The sequence below is a fragment of the Eublepharis macularius genome, chromosome 14 (assembly GCF_028583425.1).
Source record: "Eublepharis macularius isolate TG4126 chromosome 14, MPM_Emac_v1.0, whole genome shotgun sequence".
Classification (NCBI taxonomy): Eukaryota; Metazoa; Chordata; class Lepidosauria; order Squamata; family Eublepharidae; genus Eublepharis; species Eublepharis macularius.
In genome coordinates this window covers 47,155,523-47,178,509 of record NC_072803.1, presented here as the reverse complement: position 1 = coordinate 47,178,509, position 22,987 = coordinate 47,155,523, and the positions used below count along the sequence as shown (strand labels likewise).

The 22,987-nt window shown below is 39.9% G+C and overlaps 1 protein-coding gene across 4 annotated transcripts in view; it reads right to left on the bottom strand.

Moving 5' to 3' along the window:
* Window positions 1–22,987, bottom strand: part of RALGPS1 (Ral GEF with PH domain and SH3 binding motif 1) — a 283,344-nt gene that overhangs the window by 66,842 nt on the left and 193,515 nt on the right. For all 4 annotated transcript variants that reach the window (XM_054997350.1, XM_054997352.1, XM_054997353.1 and 1 more), the window contains exon 12: window positions 8,141–8,208. In XM_054997350.1, the coding sequence (XP_054853325.1) occupies window positions 8,141–8,208 (68 nt within the window). The remainder of the gene's footprint in view (window positions 1–8,140; window positions 8,209–22,987) is intronic.

The following is a 22,987-nucleotide window of genomic DNA, read 5'->3' as shown; positions in this document are numbered from 1 at the left end:
TACAAATTATTAAATCTTGGATAGAACTATTTGAAACGGTTTGGAACTCTTACCTTTCAGTGAATGGACCTCAACTGTGATAGTTCTGCTCATGTGACTCTTCCTTCTAGTGAAATCAGACTACTATTCTTATCTAGTTAAGCACTGTCTACTCTGACTGGCAGTAGTTCTCCTGGGTTTTTCCCAGCACTATATCTGCTCTGGTTAGACCTCACTTTGAGTAGTGTTCACTTTTGGGCACCACAGTTTAAGAAGGATATTGACAAGCTGGAACATGTCCAAAGGAGGGCAATGAAGATGGTGAGAGGTCTGGAGACCAAGTCCTATGAGCTGGGTATGTTTAGCCTGGAGAGGAGGCGAATGAGAGGTGATATGATAGATCTCTTCAAGTATTTGAACAGCTGTTATACAGAGGATGGAGAGTTGTTATTTTCTGTTGCTCCGAAAGGTTGGACTAGAAACAATGGGTTAAAATTAAAGCAAAAGAGTTTTCAGCTAAACATTAGGAAGAATTTCTTAAGAGTTAGAGTGGTCCCTCAGTGGAACAGGCTTCCTTGGGAGATGGTGGGCTCTCCTTCCTTAGAGATAAACCTCCCAAGAGGCTAGATGGCCACCTGACAGCAATGATTATTCTGTGACTCAATATGAATGTACACCAATTGGGAGAGGGAGGGCATGACGGGAGTAGTTGGTGCTAGGCTCTCATGGCCCTCTCTTATATGTCCAGGGAAATGCTGATTGCTACTTTGGGGTCAGGTAGGAGTTTTCTTCCAGGTCAGTCATGAATCCTGGACATTTTTTGCTTTCCTCTGGGTATGCAGCAGGGGTCACTGGGGGAGTGAGGGGCGAGATAGCTATGAATTTCCTGCATTGTGCAAGGGGTTGGACAAGATGACCCTTGGGATCCCTTCCAGCTCTATGTTTCTACACCCCAAACAGTGAACACTTCAAGGCTTAGAGATGCAAATAGCTCTGGCCAGAGTGAGACAAGAGGTTTAACATCTAACACCTCTTCTAGAGTGCTAGAACAGAGACTGGAAAAGTGAAATGAGATTGTATCTCCTACTTCTGGGACAGGAAGATCAAGAGTTGTTCCTAAGGCATTCCTCGCACTCCTAAGAGAGATTATGAATTTGCAGGACATACGAAGGACGCCTCTCTCTTCCTTATCTTCCTCACATGGGCACAAGTCATACAAGACTAAACTTTTACCTAGGGACTCCATTTTGACTGTGCACTGAGGGAACACGGGGAGAAGTCCCAAACTCTGAGAACTAAGGTAATGGAGGATTTTAAATGCTGTAATTTCAAGTTACTAGCTTTACTTTAATATAGTTTAAGTAAATATAGAGTTACGTCTTAAGGGACTGCATGTTTTCGCCATTTCTTTTTATTCTTGCTCAACGTGATGTTTGTACAGCTCACATGTACTCTTTTAAATTGTTTATTAAATTTTCTTATATTTTGAATGCCAAAAGCCTGTTCTCTATACCTACAACACCCCTACTCAGCCCTGCTTTCTAATAAGTGGTAAAGGGGGAGGGCAGCAGCTGAGTGCATCATCCCTAAGGCACAAAAGATTGTCCTCGTGACAGCTAGTATGAATGAAGAGGGAGATGTGGCGAACTCTGTAGAACCTTTAAACAGTATAGAGCGCTGGAATTACAACTCCTTCCAGCAGGAGATATATTTTCAGATTTGTTGGTGGAAGTGGTTACTATCCAGAGAGAAGTTGTTACACTCTCAAGTACAGAAAAGCATTGCCACACTGAGTGGAACCCTGGTACAGGCATGAGAATTTTCCAAGCTTCCAGAAATGTAGGAATGGGGCTTGTGAGACCATTTCCTCAACCACCTGGTTTCTCCTCTACTTAGGATATGTGAATGAGACCTTCAGAATTTTTACCCATGAGAAGCTTAAGAACTGTCACTTGGCCTTCAACAATAAACATCAGTTGAAGCCTGGATCAATCCACATAGCAGAATGACTTTCTGGACATCAATGTACAAATATACAATGGACATATAACCATCATTTCATACTGGAAATTCTTTGACCACTCTTGCATATCTACCCTTTTCTATCCCACATTCAGAGGCCAGACGGAGAACTTTTCAGACTCTGAAGACATGTAGCTACTAATCAGAAAGTTAACATATTTCAAATAAACAAAACAAAAGATTTCAAAAAGGAGGTTCTACTATGAAATTGCTAAACTAGAATTTATCAGCAAATTCAGTTTTGTTATATTCAACTGGGAGTAGAAGTTTCTTTTCTACCACAGGTGTTAAATTAACCTAACCTAGCATAGCTAGTAAAATAGTATTACAAATGAATTAAGTTTAAAAAGGATCATTCTGCTTTTATCATGTATACATTTGTGTTCACCATAAAAATGTCACACACCTTCTGTTACTCCTTATAATGTTTTAGCCAAGTAGGGGGTTACACCAGTCATCTCTAGTCCACAAAAGTTTATACCACATATTCACAATACTCTTTGTTGTTTTTGTTGCAATTTACCACTGTATTGCTCTGACATAATTACGACAATTGCAAAGCAATCCATGAATGTACAGAAGAAGCAAAGATAACCAGGGGCAGACATATGGAATTTACTATAATCCAGTGATGTCTACAGTATCTGGTAAACAAATCATTTTCTTGAAAAGAAATATGTTTAGATGGGTTCCATTAAGAGACTAGCAGGACTATCTTAAGCAAGTCTATTCAGAATCATACTATGGTGGCTTACTCATTGTGGCTTACTCTCAGGAAAGCACTCTTAGGATTGCACTAAAAATGAAAACAATAAAAAACCTCCTTCTTCAAATCTATCACAGGCACATCTGATTCAGTAACTATTGTCAACAAGGTAAATCACAAAGCTTGCATATCAACAATCGCTTAGAAACTGCCTTAAGAATAATGGCTACTACATCAGTTTGCAAGTCCTGATTTGTTTAGTCTGGTTTAGAGAAATATTTATACTACCTCTCGTTCCAAAATGAGCTTCTGAATTAGAAACTGTGGGCATACTACATTCCTCTTTTCCATACATATCTTAGAAATTTGATACAGCAGCGTTAATCTGGACACTTCAACCAACTGTCATGTACAAAGAGTAAGGATTGCTTACACATAGATTATGAATAGACAGAAGCTCATGAGTAAATACTGAACATACTGTAGGATTTGGAATAATGCAATCTGCTCTTATTTTAATTCTATGCTTGTTGTAAATGTAAATCACGGGGGACTTGAAGCCATAAATGGGGGCTCATGGGTAGCAGTCCCCAAAAGATGGAGAAAGCCAATATATGTGTGCCACCATCTTCCTCAGGTTCATCTTCATCAGGTTCAAGTCTGAGAGTCTCCTGTGTTTCTTTGAAACTTTCCATCACCAATGACTGGTTAGATTAGGGTTCAGGATAACTTTTGTTATAACCCTAGTTGTAATCCTAAAGCTATATACTCTGGGACAGTCATTGAAAAATAAGGAATTTCAGCAAAATTAGTCATAATTTTTTTAAAAAATTAAAAATTAATGAATGGCAAACATGGGTAATTTTATATACAGCCTTGACTGGTCTTGGCAATTTCAGCCAGCTTGGGTTGGTACGGTATAGTCTTTGCACAGATGAAGAAGCTTAAGCTAAAAAAGTTGCAAAACTATGAGGGTCCAGAAAGGAGTGCTTATTTTTTAAAAAATAAGAGAGTAACTGTATGTTACGTCACATTCATTAACCCATCCAGGTCAGTGCCCCATGTCTGGGTTCAGAAGAAGGTGCTGGCTTAGGCAATATGCTATCCAGCTTTGAGGGCAATGGCTTCCCATTCCAAAGCTACAAAACCTATGCATTAAAGTTTAGCATATTTGAAGAACATTTTGAGTACTCGGAGCCCTTCAATGGGTGAACTTTTACAACAATCATATAACGTAGGTCATTTATACATTATGAGAGGCTGCATCATGTAGATTTTTAAAAAAAATTATGCAAAAAGGGGCACCCAAGCCCTAGGTATATCTTTCTATAAATCTATGGTAATCTCTAGGTTTGCAAAATAACAACAACAACAACAAGTTGAAAAAAATTAGTGGGTGTAATATAATGGTATAGAGTGTGAGATTTGACTTGGACTGAATGAACCTACAATCCTGGGATAGTTTGGCATAATCCTACATTTTTTTCTACAAAAAAGAGGGGTGTTGATGGATAGAACCACTACTGAAATTATTTAGGTACAAGGTTGTCTCGTATCTCCTATACAGAGCTGAAGTATGGGGCTAGATATTATCGGGGGGTGGGGCTGATAGTCCGTTTTACCTATGACTCACATTCCAGTAATTTTCCAACTCCTGGTCGGGGGTTGGCAGCCGTCTCCTGTCTTGCCAGGCAGCGCTTCTGTGTTTGAAACACATGAGGAGAGGGGCTTATGATATACCCATATTCATAAGCTTCCCTATTAGCGTGAGGATCAGGGTCGACTGCTAACACTGCTGGGTACTCTCCCCATTGGAAACAAAAAGATTAGGCTATTTTCTGCTTGAAAAGATGAGGAGGAAGGAATACCCACTAACTGCCAGGATGGCCTCCTTCCCCAAGAAAAAACAGCCTGCACAGCCCTATTGCTAGAAAAGTAAACCCAATGCTTGCGAAACACCCCATTCAGATATGCTGTGGCTGCCTCCGCCCTTTCTCTTTGGGACCGAGATGACAGCTTTCTACTCACAGGGCCAAACCAGCAAGCATACTTGGCCTTGTACAATGGCTTTTGAAATAAACAGATACAGACCCAAGCAGTGCTTGTTTACTAGTTTCTGACAGAGATTGGAAAATCTATTTCTACCAAGCAGATTTTAGAACGTTTTCTTTACCACCAGCATATTTCAAAGAAGGGTGAAATCTGAAATAAGAACTGCTGTTCACTAAATATTACTTTCCCAAGTGAACTGTCCATACATGAATATAGGTATAGTAGCTTTCCTGCTGATAAAGTGATCTCTTTAAGCTAACTAAATGCACAAAAGATTGATATGAATGGTTATTAAATCGCTCTGCTATTTTTGCCTTAAATTGACATCAATTTGCCTGGTATCTTACATAATCTGCATTCAGGCCTCGATATTAACTGACCTTTGTTTAAACAGTGGCCGTTTCCACACACGTTGAATAATCCACTTTCAATGCACTTTAGTTATCCTTTAGAAGTAGATTTTGTGTTTCACACATGAAAACCCAGTTCCAAATGATCACTAAAGAGCATTGAAAGTGCATTACCCAACGTGTGTGGAAGTAGCCAGTGATTTGTTTATCAAACTACAGTTAGTGCAGAAGACAACGGAAACTATGCTCTGCAGTTTGATTGTGACTTGTTTATTTTCTTGCCACCAAGCAGACTTGCCACACAGTATCCCAAGCGATCTTGTGCTGCCTCTCTCCTGGCAAAGCTCTACCATGTCAACACAGCTTGCTTGCTGTTGGCCACCTGCAGTACTGAAGGGGCAGTGCAAGTACATAGCAAGCCAAGTCTTTTTAGTTATGTGATGTGCTACTTAATGAACTGGGATTAATCTGGGATCCACAAGGTGGAAACAAATCTTAAAGAATCCTAGTTTATGGCCCTGCAACTAAATGTAGTTAGTGGGCTGGCCAGCACTGGGTTGTCATGACAGCTCATGATTTAATCAAACTGTGGTATAAATTGTGGCTTAATATGATGTCTGAGCACAGCATAAGAAGTGAAATCTATACTATGTGCAGTGACAATGTAAATTTGGATGTCACTGTTTTTATGAAATGAAAATGTTCTGCGTATTGTAATGATGTAAAGTTTGTTTGCTAGTACAAATGACATTATTGTGGCTATTACAATGTTTACACCTTCTGCAACACAACAGACAAAATGAGCTTTCCATAATTCCCACATACTTGCCTACTTACAAATGGAGTTTTTTGTGCTTTCATGTTAGACTGCTAATAATAAGAATTTAATTTCCATGTACATTTTCTATATTATTATTATTTATAAAGTAAATACAATCACCTTTATACATTTAATGCAAATATATTAAACTTCCCAGAGGCTTTCTAGACCATCAACGATCATATCTTCATGGAGTGGATGGCCAGGTTGGGTTTGAATGGCATCCTTTTGTAGCAACTTGATTCTCTTTTGGAGGGTAAGTAGGTTCTCAGAAATGTGTGCTGCAGGATTACTGTTCTACCATAGTTTCTGAACTGTGGATGCAGCAAGATTCTATATTGTCATTATATCGTTTAACATGTACATGGAACCGCTGGGGGAAGTCACAAAGAGAGACTAGCTTTGTTGCCATCAATATGCTGATGACATCAAGTTCTAGGTCTTATTTCCATCCTTGGGAGGCAGTAGAAATGCAAGAGTTGTGTTTGGATGAACTGGACAGAAGTGAACAAGCTGAACTGTAATCCAGAAAAGATGGAATTATTCTTGGTGGAAGCAGGACTGGCCTGGGGGTGGGCATTCTGCCTTTGTTGGGTGGTGTTGCACTTCCCTTGAAAACCCAGTTGGCAGTTGGGGAGATCTTGGACTGTGAGGTAGCAGCTGAGCCTAGAACCATCTTTCATTAGCTTTGTTTTGTTCACCAGGTACAGCCCTTCCTAGACAGGCGGAACCTTGCTATTGTTACTAGTGCTTCAGTGACACACAGACTGGACTATTGAAACATGATGTATACAGAGCTGCCTTGAAAAGTGTTCAGAAACTGCAGTTAGTTCAAAATGCATCTGCCAGACTGCTGGTTAGGATAAGCTGTTGGGAGTATATAGATCCTACTCTGTTTCATCTACTTTGACTGCCAGTTAGTTTATGGACTCTGTTCAAAGTGCCGATGCCCCAAATGGTGTAGGATCACAGTATCTCAAAACTGCCTTCCTTCATATAGTCCTGACTGGGCACTGATGTCATCTTCAAAAGGTAAGAAGTACAGTAAGTTGCTATAACAGTGTGGTCTTCTTAGCAGCAGTGATGTTACTCTGGAATGCCTTGTGATTGGAAGGTGCCATCCCCTTTTGGTATTCTGCTACATGCTGAAGATGGTCCTCTTTGAGATGATCTTTAATTTGCAAGTACTGTCAGTGGTGACATTTTATCACCTTTTTAAAGCAAGTTGTCATTCTTTACATATTGCCTGCTTTTGTACTGAAAGTAGTGTATTCTATGTTAGTTGTGTATTTATAATGAAAAAATATACTGTAACCTGTCCTGGAGATCCATATTAGAAACAGAAATGCGTTACATATGTCAATAAATAAATATAGTGAACATAAACATGAAAACTCTGAAAACAAGCCCAAGATTGTTGGCTAGCGAGCATCCAAAATTATGTACTTACATTGTGAATGCGGACAATCACTGAGTGATCACTGCCAACATTCACTGATCTATGTTTATCTTTTAAGACATTCATCAGATGCATGAGGAACAGTCAACATTTACTCAACACTGTGAATATTTAAAAAGATGTGTTACAGCAAATATCTGAAATGCAGTTCATGTTTACAGACCCAGACAAATTTTGTGAATGCCTGAAAGCTCATAAATATACTGCTGAATGTTGACAGTAGCCACCTAAATGCAACTGTCAGCACGCTTTTGCTTGCGTCTCAGAAGTGGAGAAAAACAGATACTACCGGGGGCATTCACAAGATTAATCAAGGACTGTCCACATTCACATGTGAATGTCAACATTCCCCATTGTGATGTGCAAAAAGATTGATTTTCATCCTGGGGATTAGAGAAGAGAACAAGCGTGTCTTGCTCAATCTTATTCAAATGCTCTTGCTTTGAAATAAAACCAGTAAAATAAGGCTTGCTGAAAACTACAGACTCGGCTAGTCATCTTAGTAAGTCCCCATGTGGAATCTGACCTTTAACTTAGAATTTGAAAAAGTTTCTTGACCTCTGAGAGGTGCTGCCAAAAGCAAAACAAACAGGTCTAGGTATGGGTCATGATTGCATGAAGACATTAGGGTGCCTTTGCAGAAAAGAATCACCAGGGTGGTCTTGGTATAGAAAATGTTGAGCAGAAGGCTTATAAATTAGGAGAATCAAGCTATGCTGCAGAGTTTTAATGCTCAAATAATTTTTTTATACCTGCAAGATCTTCCTTTGAAGATACCAATCGTGGAGAGCTGTTTCCTGGTTCAATTCTTAGGGATAATCTGGAAAACAGAAATTGTGATATATTAAGAGTTGCTTAATGACGGTGGAGGGGTCAGCTTGTTGTTAAACATAAAATATTATCAGCTGAAAGCAGGAAATCTAGCTTAGTCTGGATATTTTCTTTTCTTTTTTCGATGGAACAGATGAACACAAGTAGTATTAAACTCTTGCCATATGATGCTTAACAGACTTTTTACAAGAGTATGCAGACCATTACTGGCGAGATATTTAATAGAATTTAAATGCCATTACATTCTACATTAGGCATGAATGGAAAACAACCCTTCTTGTGGGTCTGTCAGTTTGCCTACAGTGTTGGGATCAGCAACAGATGGCCCCAGTCTCAAATTTGGTCCCTTAAAGGGTGATGCTTGGCCCTAAATTGCCAACACAGAGGCAAAAGTGGTGTGTGCTAGAAGCCCCTGGCTCACCACTCTCCACTTATTTCTCCACTTATAGTTTTGCCAGAGACTTCTGGCAAAACTAGTTGTTCATAAGAGCACATAACAACTGATCCTGGCTGGTGAGAATATAATTGCTTGAATAACCCATCGATGGAGAAAGCTGCCTTTCTTGATTTCCCTTCTTTTGTTCTTTCACACTCTGCAAGTCCTTCAAAACAAGACCCTTTACATTTCAGATTTATTACATATTTACTTAAAAAGTTTTATATCCTGTTTTATTTGATTAATTCATCTTCAAGATGTCTTACAATGGATTAAAACAATACATGAAGTATGACTTAGATGGAATGTGGCCCCTGCCTAATCTTAAGCAGCAACCAATTGAAATCTAGTGTGAGGGCAGCAAGAGCAGCTATAATGTGGCTCCTGGCTCATATCTTGGTGGCACTTTAGACACACTATGTTAAAGCTCCCTCCTACCCCAGCTCTGTGTTGCTGCTACCCACCTTGATACCTTGCAATCAAGTGGGTTAAGCAGGTTATTAATTGAAATTAATTGTTTTAAAAAATGAGCACTGATGAAAGCTGAATCTGCATGTCTTGGTTACTTATGCATATATGTGGAAATGGGTCTTGTCCTGTCGGGTAGGAGGTTCATGTGTGGTTTACCAAACAAACAAAAGGGTTGAGATTTCATCAGAGAGTCTCTGCCGTGTGCATTCTGACACCCTGACCTACTGGATTAAAATGCCCGGTGTATGGTCCTCCAGAAGTGGAGTGCAAATTGGCACTCTGTGGAAAGTTATTTTAACCAGTGTAAAGCTAGAGATGGATCCTCTGCATGCAAGGAGAAATAGGTGCAGGTTTACATATTTTCACTGAGGTGACATTTATGAAAATAGTTTTTTCCCCCCTAAAGGGGAAGTAAGTCACTATAACAGCATGAAATCCAGCCATATCCATGGGCTCCCTTGCCAGCTCCTTGAGCATATTACACTCCTCAGGCGCCCTATTCTTGATGCATAATTCACAAATCCCACAAAGCAGCAGAATGCAGCTGTCCTTGTCCATCCCAAGCCTCCATGCTCAGCTTTTATTCTGTGACAGAAAGTACATCACATGATAAGGAAACCTGCACCTATCCTAGGTACAAAGAGGTTCATTCAAAATATGCAACTTGCTCCTCCTCCACAAGAGACCCAAGGTAAGATCTGGTTTAATTAAGTGCACAGCCAAACGGAATGATGTTCCACACAAAAATCTGAAAATGCTGTTTTTGTTTCCTTAGCACATAGTTTAAGAACATTGCTACTGCAGCTGAATGAAATTTGTATATTTTTCAATTACCAATATTTTGTCACACATGTGCTCTGTCTCTTTAAGAGAGAGATGCACTTTAAAAAGCAGCTTTTGTTTAAAAAGCAGCTTTTCTTATCCTACAGAGAGGCTCATGCTTAACTTGTAAAACAGTCACTACAACAGATTGTACTTCAGCTTTAATTATACTTTAATAATATCCCTTCAGTTAACATTTGCAAACAATTTTAATGATTTGTTCTTTCCTTCTTAACTGGTCACATGCAGGGCCTAAACGTAATTTTCCTAGGTCTGGTACAGATTTGTAACATCCTCCCTGCTGCCCCTCGAGTCATGAAAGAGAGGTCTATTTTATTTTTGAAATTACACAAACTATATCAGGCTAACAGGTTTTCAGACCATATCAGGCTCTCCTGGACCCCAATGAAGGCCCCCCCCCCAGTTTGGGCTCTGTTCACATTCTACTTTTTTGATGGAAAATAAGTTGCAGCATTCCATACTTCCATCATGTTCAGTCTGAGAGTTGAAAAGGAATCAATCAATGTCCACTCACAGCAAATTCCTTGTTACTAGGCCTGTGTAGATATTATGAGCCTATTGCCCTGTTAAATTTTCCTGCTCACTGAAATGAAAGCAGTACAAGAGAGCATTGTTTTGCAGTTTTTATGTATTCCACAGGGCTTGCCCACAACAATTTCATAAAGGAGCATGCCTATTAAGGTCTATGTTACAGGTCTGATGGTACAGTGTATTTATTGGACTAAGGCCAGTAAAACCCTGGTTCAAATCTCTACATGCTATGAAACTTACTGGCTGACCTCGGGCCACTCATTCTCTCAGCCTAATCTGGCTCAGGGGGGTGCTGGATAAAATGGAGGGAGGGGGGAGATCCATGTGAGACTTGTCCTGCCTCCCACTCCCAGTATCTGCCTCCTAGGGTGGGGATATGGTTGTGGTCTTCTTTTTCCACAGGGTTTGCTGCACAAGGATGGCAGCTCCTTGAACTGTGGTGCCTAGTACAGTCAGACATAAGGTAGGAGGGTCCAGGAAACCTGAGCAGCTAGGGAAGGTTGGCCCTTTAGAAGAAACATATATGGAGCCAGAGGAGAATGGAGGAGGAGGAGAGCAAGGCTGGAAGGCTGTGGTGGGAAGACATCTGAGAGCTCCTTACTGTCAAATGAGGGAGATAGCAAAGATTTGCATTTGGAAATTTCTGGTCCAAATGTATATTCAAAAAACATCCTATTGGTATTTTTAGGATATATTTGGGTGTCCAGATAGTATTCAAGATTTTCCAAGATAATGGAAAATTCCAGAAATATTCCAGGCCAGCATTTTAAGGCTCCCAGGACGGTTTTTCTTTAATTTTACACTGTCTCTTTGTCAATGACTTCTTGCTAGGTCTTGGCATTGGCTTGCCAGGTTGGTTTGGCTTGGATTCTCTGGTTTGAAATGGATTCTGTTGGTCTTGCAACAGTGTTCTTTTCTTAAGATGGTTTGCCTTGGATTTTCTGATTTGACATTGCTTGTGATGGGCGTGTCACACTGGTCCCATGGTTCTGCTGGGATTCTCTGGTTTGACATCGGTTCTGCTATGTTTGTTGGTTCTGTTTGCATTGTGAGGCTTTTGGCCAGTAATTACTCACTTTTGTGTACTTGACTTCTTTGCCCTGGAGAAATCACAGGATTTTTTCCCCACAGGAAACAGTCAAGACAAGTAGAATGGCTGAGGGCACCTTGTTCAGAGGCCCATAGAGTTGGACCTCTTGATCCAATCTACTTGAAACTTGGATCTCTTTAGTGGACAAGGCAGGACTAGGTTTCCTACACTGTTTGGTGTCATTTGCTTGAAAAACAGCTATCCCACTCCCCCTGAAATATTATTTATGGACCCCCAAAATTTGGAATTCTGAAAAAAAACTGAATCTAAATATCAAAATGGTACTGGGGACCCAAATAACCTGGAGTACTGATATTTATGCCCTTTCTGAAATCCAAATCTGAAAAATGCCCATTTATTTTCAGGTGCACATGCGTAAGGGATAGTGAGGCTGAGAACCTGCAAAAGCAAAACTGACAATGGGACAAACAAGAGTGGGAAGTGGCAAAAGAAGGGTCTCGATTCTATCACAGGCTACCCTGTTGTGGCAAAAGGCCCCCCTGGCCAGGTACATAAACAAACAGGCACAGGTGGGGTAATGAGATAATTGTACCAGCCACTATATAGTAAAGAGTCCAGTAGTGCCTTTAAGACTAACCAACTTTATTGTCGCATAAACTTTCGAGAACCACAATTCTCTTCGTCAGATGCATCAGACGAAAAGAACTGTGGTTCTCAAAAGCTTATGCCACAATAAAGTTGGTTATTCTTAAAGGTGCTACTGGATTCTTTACTATTTTGCAACTACAGACTAACATGGCTGACTCCTCCGTATCAGCCACTGTGACTCCAATATAAGGAGCTGGGTTAAGCATTTGTGGTTCTGACTGTCTCTTACACAGATTACATTGGGTTCATCGTACCACTCCCCTCAACCCTAGATGAGATCACAGCCACATCCTTTGAGGATAAATTTACCAAACAAACATACACACAAGCCCAGCCTGAGACCATAATGGGTAAGTGAACACATAATTTCCCAATTTTCAAACAACACTCTAAGAATATCAGCATCAGTACTTTTATTTCAATGGAACCCTGCCTCAAGTTTTACTAGTAAATGGCCCTTGTAAATGAATCCTTCTTCAGGTCTATTATTAAATTTCCCATTGGTCAGTTTTTAGCATCTAAAAAGTTACAACATACTTCCTGAGAAAAAGTATGCAATCCTAAGTAAGTTATAGTAAATTCAGCATGTTGCTTCTGATGTGGTTAACAGGCGTTTGGAGGGGAGTCTTGTTGCCATGGTGATTTTTAAAATCTTCTTGTAACTAAATGTAAATCATTTGGGAATCCCTCAAAATGTGCACAAATAATTCAGCAGTATTCATTCTGTCCCTGGAAATGGGCTTTCATCCACTGGGTGCCTGTGCAAGTGTTCGAGTGATTGCCAATTCATCGCTACAAAGGTTTTTGTTTAACCCATTTGACTGCCCTTTTCCATACTATACCAGATGTTTATTTATCCAGAAGGAGATGACTGTTTTCTTAATGGAAAAGTTTTACAGGATTATTTTCAGGTCTCCTGTTGGCTGGTTCTTGGCTGATCTTGGACACTTGTTCAGTATAAGGGTTTTATCTAACATTTAAGGGATCTTAGGCACAATGTGTTTCTCCTTCACTTCATATTCACTTCACGTAACAGCTAGATTCTTGGCTACAGTGCACGTCTTGGCAGTTAAGGCTTTGCCACCTGTTTGCCTATTTTTGTTCTGTTCCCCAAAATTTGCCTCTCTTTTATGGTGTGTGTGTGGGGTGATACATTCTTTAAAAGCTAATTAATGAGAATGTTTGTCTTCTTTTAAGTTTGCAGGATGCCTCTATTTGATGTGATGATGCCATAATGGTACAATACCAATTGGATTTTAGAACTTTTCAATATCCGGGGGGTGGGTAGGTGTTAAACAGAGTCTTAGAAGAGCAACAATGCTTTCTAGACTGGCTATATACTTTGGTCTCATGACAGAGCCCAGCCATTCAGGGGTCACATAGTAAATATATTATTCTATGTAGCCCATCAGATTTGATTACACAATTATTTCACTCAGGAAAAAAATTCTATTTGGAAACAAACAAAAATGAAAATTACTTAGCCCTAGCATAAGACACTGATGAAGTAGGTTCTAGCACACAAAGGTTTACATTCCAGTAAATCTTAAGTCTGTAAGTTGCCACAATATTTCTTTTTGTTATTCCTGATAGTTCATAGAATATCAAGGCAACAGCCATATTCTGATAAAAACTGTGTTGAAGCATCAGGGAATGTGTATCACTCCTTCCAGATGTTTTTCTATCATCTACTGTGGTCTATTTTCCATTGTCTTAATGGAACCTTCCCTTGGAGTTTGCCCAATCTCCTGCATAGTAGAGGTAAGAAACACATAATTTGTTTGTTTCCATAGTATTCATAAAAAACCAAGCCAATTTCTGGCTAAAGAGTAGGAGGGGATATTTGTTTCTCACAATCCTATGGTTCTTAAATTCCATTTCCCTTGTGAATTCCAAGCTTTATGAGAATTAGTTGCCAAAATGAAGCCAGATCCTGCTTGTGAATAAGTACCAAGCAGCAAATTATTCCTCAAGCAAGTTAATCATTTTCAATGATTTAGGGATTTATGGGATACCAGTTCATTTACGCTCCAGGGCCAGCTAGGGAGGATAGCAGAGACAGTGTTTCACTCTTCAGGCCAGGCAGTGCTCTTAGAAGGGAGAAGATGACCTTGGTGAAGGAACCACACCTCCTCCTCCCTTCAGGGGTGAGGGGGCATGACAGCTGAGGGGGGGGGGGCTATTGAGGGAGGAACCCTTCAGCTGAATTGTTCTTCACATTCTCTTACTATTGCCATGGATCCATTCTCCCATTTAGAGAAGTGCCTTAAGGACCACCTTCTCCCATATGAACCTACCCATGCACTCTAGTCATCTTCAGAGGCCCTGCTTTGGGTCCCTCAGTGAGTGGGTGAACATACCCACTGACTACCCCCAATAACTGTTGTTGGCCCTCCTCCCTGGTTTTGGTGGTAAGTGTGTTTATATGCTTTTATTAATTATTTTACATATACTTTATTTTAAATGTTCTTTTGATGTTTTGATGTTCACCACCTTGAGGACCCTATTTGGGTGAAAAGACAGCATAGAAATGTTTTAAATAAAATAAATAAATATAATATAGATTTTTTTAAAGAAGTGCAATGGTGATTTAAAATATTCCTGATATGTTAGATAACTGCTCTAAGTTAACATACTTATCCAGTTTGGCACTGTCAGAGCTGGCACGGCATCACTGCTTTTTATATTTCATGAAATAATTCCTGGTGAGATCTGGGTGTCATATTGGAGACTGTGGCCTATTAGGCTGCCTCCGAGATCCTTTGCAGAAAGCAAAAATAGGGACCACCCCGGTGCAATCACTAGCAAAATTACAGACAAAACCAGGGCTGTGAAGTGAAAACTCAATGAATACACATTAAGAACACTCAAATAATCAAAAAATATAGTTATAATGTGTATATATAAAATAATCCAAATACTGAAGTAATCAAGATGTGAGTATTACAACAACCATCCCAGTAAATACATCACAAAAGTGCTCATTGACACAAAACAGTAAAGGGGGGGGGGTGCACGCAGATACCTCCTAAGAATTATACAACCTAAAGGCAGCAACACTCAATTACAAATATACAAACAGTGAAAGAGGGAGTGCACGCAGGCACCTCCTAAGAAAAAAATCAAACAGATGAGATCCGAACAGGCAACGCTCCACCCACAAACTCCCCAGTAACAGTACATAGTTTATTTGGAAATTCTGGATTCGAAATTGAATTTGAAATTTTCTCTGTGCACACCCCTAGAGAGCACTAATGTTTGTAAGTTGTCCTACCTGTGCTCTTTGGAACATATCTTGAATGCAGAGCATTCCCTCCCCCTCTTTGTATGTCTTGATATTTGAAGTACTTGTTCTACAACTCTTGGAAGAGTTTGGATCTCCTGCCTGAATCCCAAATCTTATTTAAAACTGCCTCCTGAATGTATACAGTCTGCTGAACCCTCACCATGGTTCAAGCCCGGCATAGTTTCATCAGAATGGCATACATCTCAAAATTACACCTAGAGTCTTGGTTGAAGCTCTGATCACATAAAAGCTTGCATTAAACTCTTATCATTACATCTTGTCTTCTAAGGCAAGGTTGGGCCTTTAGTGCTACTGGGTTGGGCATCTGCCAGCTGTCCCTGATTCTTGGTAATTCCACTGTAGGAGTTCATATGTGCATAACTCCTATGGGACACAAATGCTGTCAAGTATAGTTCAGGCAGGACTCTTGCAATTGGTTCTGCTTTCAAAAGAGAAAGAAAAGTCTATGGAGAAAGCATTCAGTGTTTGGTTTGGCACGGCTCTCACTTGAACTTTCAGAGTTGAGGAAGTAGAATTCAGTTCCCAGACAGCTGCCCTTGTGAGGAAGCATGGCATGCTACCCTCTGGCAAACGATTAGTCTGTCTATCATTTGTGCTTAGCTCAATATATAAAATTTGTTAAAGATTTGGCTGAGACCTATTCCTAATCATTCCTAGCAAGTAAATCTTATTAACTTCTCACTAACTGCTTTTATTTTTATTTATTGTTTAGGATTCTTGAAAAACTATGTTGTGCTTCTCACAAATTACTACTGGTATTTTATAGCAAGTAGAGTGCTAAAGGTTTCCTGCACAGCTTTATCCACTTAGCAGGTAAATTTCTATCTGAACCCAAACTAATACTCAACACCAAATGATATCACAATGTGCACAGGGACCTTACCTTCATCAGAACATGGTTAATTTCTGCAGAATGTAATTTATCCAAGGGCTATTCTTAATGAAACTAATATAAACAGAGTGACCTGAATGGAATACACACACTATTTTTAACAAGTGCAACAGATTATAATAAATCTAAAATTTTCTGACCTCCCTCAATAGCCCCAATACACATTGCATTTAAAATCCAGCATTTACCATGGCATACTCCCAATAAGGTTGGGTTTTTATTTTGATTATGTATTGCTTCCGAGCTACAGAAGGATTTTAATCTAGATCCATAACTGAGAACATGGAACCAGAGAGTGGCAGCCACTCTGGATTAATTAACATGGAATACAGTGTGTGATCTTGTATTCAATGTAATCCCCCTATTCATTACTTCCTCTCACTCAAACATAATTGCAAGTTGTATTAAAGATTGTACAACAGGATGCAGGATAAAGTATTTATTCCTCCATTTTGGAGTGCATCTGGAGACATTCCATCAACATCTGGAATTAGATCATACGCTGCAATGGCAATGTTCTGTTGAAATATTGAAGGAAACTTTAAATTGCTCATTTCTTAAATGAATGGCAATTTAGCTGAATGGAAAAGGGGACATGGCAAACTTGAGGGCTATTTGATTAAGAAGAAAATGCAAATCAGTCACAACAAGCAGTATGTCAGCGTATGTTTGTAGATGGCAGTAATAACATTTTTCAGATTGTTTGCTTATTTGCTTGATGCTTTAAAGCAGACTTGCTATAAAGCAGACCCGCATGAACAAAAACTGACTGATTGGGAAAAGGAAGGGAAAGCACTACAAGTGAAAGAAGGAATGAACTTTGATCCCCTTCCTGGTGATGAATTCTATAGTGAGTAAACACCATATTTACAGGTGGAAAGAAGGAAGCTTTTAGCCTGTGGGGGGCATCTCTGTATTCAACTATGTGCCTAGTACATATAATATGATACTTACCTTCTATTCAACAGAATATTTTCAGTTGTCGACAACAGACTCTCTACCCAGCAGGGTAAGACAGGCATGGGTAGCTCCTCGCCATATCTCTGTTCTACCTTCCCCCTTAACCCGTCTGATACTGTGAAGCACACATGTTACACTCCAATTCCCATAACTACTATTACAAAAAAAGCCCAAGCCATTCATGAAATGATAGCCTTTCACTCCTTTGCTTATTCTGAAATGTAATTCTACAACATTAGAAAGCACAGACAGCAGTGGAAAACAGTAAATTAATGAGAAGCTAGTGGGGAGAAAAGCTTTAATTATATGCTATTGCTAATTCTTCACTGTCTTGCATCTGTGATCAATTAACCAAACTAAAAGGCAATGATTCCAAATGGCTTCTGACTAGAAGTGCTAAAAGTGGCTTCTGAGACCATGACTAATGGAGCTCTATATATAACCAAGTGTGAATTTGCTACTTTGAGGAGAACATTTTCAGTTGTGGACAACAGTTACGGCTAAAAATGAAAGCTGCCTGGTCAGTTGATTCAAGGCTTTTCATTCCAAACACAATTAACTCACAGCTGCTTCCTGTTTTTATTTTCTTATGAATGCAGATGGAGGATTTTCCCTGCTCCCATGCAATTCCCACTTCTAAATATAGCAGGGCTTTTACAGGATACATGTGTCCAACCCAAAGATGATTGTCTGCTCATCTACAATGCAGGGGGGCAATGCAGGTTGCATCACCTTAGGAATGCTGTCAGTGCAACACATGCCACCCTGTTTTGACTGGGGGGGGAGGGGCAGATTTCTTCCCACACTTCCAGATTTGAGGCTTAAATATCCATGAAGACAGCTTCCAACCAAATGAATCCTTACAGCTTTCTTACTCAAGATGAAGAGGGCTTGCTTAAATTTGCGCAGAGTAGTCTAAGCCTCCTAACAGGGACAGGAGTATGGATTTTGCTTTCCGACTGTCAGTTCCGACTGAATATGAAAACTGATCTTTTCCACACTGGAAAAAGAACTGCAGGTAGCCAAGGGTGCTGTCTGCTCCAGCTTCCACACTGTGCTCAGTTCTCCAGTCAGGATAAGCTCAAAATCAATCTGTGGGAAAGCTGAAGTGGATGTGTATTAGCAGGAATGCAGCCGGGAAGGAGACAGCTCTGCAGGCCTTGCCAATTTGATGTAGTCAATTAGGGGCATAGAGACTTGGTTGCATTTGAGACCTGGAGAGAGAAGGAATCCAAGTAGGAGTCTGAACACTGAAGAAATGGAAAGAAACGAGTGTTCCAAGGTCAGCAAGATTTCAAGAGCTATATTGCTTACATAGGCAGTCGCTGGTGATTTGTTCTGCAGCTGCTCAGGGGACAGTTAAGGAGAAAAAAGAGAAACTGAAGCTTTCTGGGCAGGTTGTATGAACTACATTTAGCATATGAACGGGGACTTGCGTACAGGAGTGGAAATCAAGCAGGCAGCACCACCAAAAACAGTAAGAATACGGATCTTCTCTTTAATAACATCACAGAAACACATATTATAATGTCCTGTTTTTCAGGAAAAATGAGGCCCCATTTGTACATATCTGCCCTCAGGGCTTTTTTTCTGGGAAAAGAGGTGGTGGAACTCAGTGGGTTGCCCTCGGAGAAAATGGTCACATGGCTGGTGGCCCCGCCCCCTGATCTCCAGACAGAGGGGAGTTTAGATTGCCCTCCGCGACTGTCTGGAGATCAGGGGGCGGGGCCACCAGCCATGTGACCATTTTCAAGCGGTTCCGGAACTCCGTTCCACCGCGTTCCTGCTGAAAAAAAGCCCTGTCTGCCCTCATCCTCATTCTATATAGCCTGTCAAATACAAAGTACCCCTTTGGAAGTAAACTGCATGTGTTCCACTCAGCTGAAAGAACAGGGGCCATGAGGGCCTTGTCTTTTGTCCATGCCATTAGCCATATTTCTATATCTAGGCAGGCACATGTCCAAATACCAAAGTGCAGAGAGAGACAAAGGGAAGAAGTAAAACACACATGCAGTTTGGCAGAGGCAGTAATATTCTCTGTGAAAGAAAAGTTTGAGCTACAAAGACCCACAAGATGGAATGCAAAAACATTTTCAAAGGGAGATGGGTGTGTACAAGAAGAGAGGAGAGTCAGACTGAAGACTCAGACTTAGAAAAAACATCAGGTATCTCATGAAGGGAGTTTGACTCTTGAAAGCTCAAACCTTGGAAAATCTTGTTGGTCTTTAAGGTGCTACTGGACTTGAACCTTGCTCATCTATTGCAGAACACAGCTACCCACTGACATTTAGAGAAAGCTTCCAGTATATTTCCTGTAATGGATTAATGTTATACAAAGCTGACTCTTACTTTCTGCCAAGGATAAGAAGCAGATCCCCCCCGAATCTGATACTAATGTCTCAGTAGTACAATGGCCAGGAGAGAGGGTGTGTGGCATCAAGTATTTTCCCCCTATAAGGGTAGAGTGCACTTTCCGTCTACTGGAACAGAACCAGAAATGAGGAGAAAACCAAATACTTCAAGGAGTGAGTTATTTAAGAAGAATTTTCTGCTGAATACTTGAAGAAATTCATATTTCCTGAATCAGTACAGACACAGAAAGAAAGTCAGCATAAGACAGAATCTGCATGCCATTCCACAGCCACCTCCGGAGAAAACTCTGCATTGCTGAGCCAACAAACATGGTCCATGCAGAAATCTTCCAAAGAAATTTCTAGAAAGTTCTCCAGCACCCTAGCCAACTTAACTGTCACATTCTGGTTTTGTTATACTTTTGCTCTTCCTTTTGACTTCTGCTATCGCCTTCCTAGGTGCAAAAGGTTTAACATATTTGCAGGGGAAATCAGCATGTTTACTCGGAAAATGGACATTCACATCAAAAGAAAAGCACTGTAAATACTGCTCAATGCTGCTAGCAATGCCTCTGTTGAGCATAAAAACTGTTTTCCACATTTTTGTAAGTTGAAAATTACTCATGTTCTGTAGTATTTCCAAGCATTATGTCATGGCATTAAATATTTAGAGAAACCCTTTGTTTTGCTCCTTTCCACACAGAATGCTCAAGCTAATGAAAAACTACTGTATATATAATCTTAACATCACTGCATTGCATGTGAACTGCTGTCCAAAAATTAAATTAGACAGTGTGGTTAAGCTTCTGGCACTTAGCCTAGGAAAGACAGAAACACACAGACAAAAACACAAAGTGCAATTACTAAATTTTCACTACTGCTATACAGAATGCTCCCCATGCCTTCCAACAACCACAACAAATCAAAAACGTAACAGTATGGATGTTTCTCTATTATCTCCCATATGGATGTCTCTTTTATGAAGATGCTCATGAACAGCTCCATTCATTTCAATTAAAATCTTCATGGAAAGTTCCCCGCCCCCGTAACTCCCTTTTTATAATGTTAAAATTTTATGATGTAAATGTTTTAACACCATGATTGATATATAATCAAAACAAACCTCCAATGGTCTTGGTACTAGATACAAAGCTGAAAATAGTAATTAAACTAAGGAAAGTTTAAGAGTGTAGGGGAGTAAATGCACCTTCCTATTCAACAGTTAATATAGGGATAGAGGGCTATGTGTGGGGAGAAATCTAATGTTACAGTATAGTATCCTGCATCATGTACTGTATGGAAGTTTATTGGCCCAGTGGAAGTTCCAAGGCTACATTGTGTTATTGCCTAAGATTGTAAGAGCAACTGTGATGGACTGGACCAAAGGTCCATTTAATCCAACATGAAAGGTACATGAGCGGAGTGTAGAGGTGAAAGCTTCCTTCTGTTGTTGCTTCCTAGCAGTTTTATAGCAGTGTTATTCAAAGGATTACTGTCTCTGAATACAGAAGTTCCATTTCTGTCATTGTGGTTAACTGCTATAAGGGACCAAGCTCCATGAATTTGTCATATATACCAAGTCATTTGAAAATTAATACACATCAAACTCAAACTGAGTTCAACATGCCTGGGTACATTTTTTTAAGATTGTAAACCCACACATCCTTTTCTCTAGTCTATACAGCAGATGGAAAAACAGAAACAAGACTTACATACATCCTTTTACATATACATCCTGCCATGAATATGCTGATAAAAATCCCATCCCCTTCTTAAAAAGTGGTAAGCTACATTGAAAACAATTTGCAGACAAGCTTCCCCCCCCCCCCCAAATCTAGAAGACAGCGTGATACATTAAGCAGGATTCCATAGTATAAAAACATCATTGTTCCTATGTCTGCTTTCAATTTGATCCACAAAAATAAACGTGTTGATAAGATAAACTAGGGGGATTTTCAGCAGCAAAATGAACAGCACTGGTTTGGTTTTTCTAGCTGCTTTCCAAAACTATGAATTGGGGACAAATAGCGTGGGATGTTTTCAGCACTAGAAATCTCGCCTTCTATCCCTATACTTAATTCTAATTATTTTCTGCCATTCTGGTGCAACCCTAGGAGGATGACAGATCTAAGAGTGGCAGAGACAGAATAATTGCAGCTCTGTATACAAATACACACATCTGTCTCAAAGACTGAATTCTAGAAATGCTAGACTGTGGAGAAGTTCAGTTTAGATGTGAAAAATCTGGGTGTGGAGGGGACCTCATGGCATTTAATGTCATCAATTCTCTCCTCTCTAACCCCCAAAGTAGTTTTGCAGTTTGTTTTTAAAAGGCTTGTAATTTTTCTGAAGGTAAAGTGAAGGATGTGAGCATAAAGGAATAAATGTGCTTGGGCTTCTTTAAAAACCATGGGTGGCTTTAAAAATATTTAATGCACAAAGTGAGACTGTGGACTGAAACAGGAGTTAACTTGCTGGTATGTATACCCTTCATGAAAACCGAAGGGCTAGGCTCACGCTATGGTGACAAATCTTCTACCAGAACCCTTAAAATCTTCTCTGTTCTCATCCTTTGATGAAGCTAATTAAAAAAAACACAGGCCTATCCATCTCTGTTAAGTGTCCACAATGCAAGTACAAACTTACAATTTCTATATGTTCAGTTTTGAAATGGTGGTATGGCTGCTCCAAACAGGAAGCAAGACAAAGTAGATTTCTGGGGCTATAATTATATGGTTTTAGGCAGCAAGCATCTTCATAGCTGCCATGAGCAATGGCAATAAAAGCAAGGTTTGCATATTGAAAACAGGAATGAAGCCACCAGCACCAATTCCCGCTTCTTTCCTAAGTAATAAGGGAGAGGAAATCCTGAAAACTCAGAATAGAAGTAAATGATGTCAATTTTTCTTTTTTTAGTAAGCATGCTGTAAGCTCAACAGGCAAGAAGACTGGTTTCACCTGGGGACATATATGATTGATCTGGGATAGGATGGAAGTGCCTTTCTTTAGGTGGTATCAGTGGTCCTGTCTCATGCCCAACTTGTAAAAGTAACACAACTTAGCCTTCTCTTCTACCATCTAGGTATGAAATATCCATAGCCACAACAGGCTATCAGACCTTTGGTGAATTTTGCAGTTAATGTGGTGAATTTATGTGACCATTTTTCCCACTTCTGTACCAATCCACTTGAAGTCATGCTTCTTTACTATATTGTAGCATGAGGTGAAGCCTTTCCCTGTTCCACAGTTGGAAGAAGGGATGAGGAGATAGGACTAGT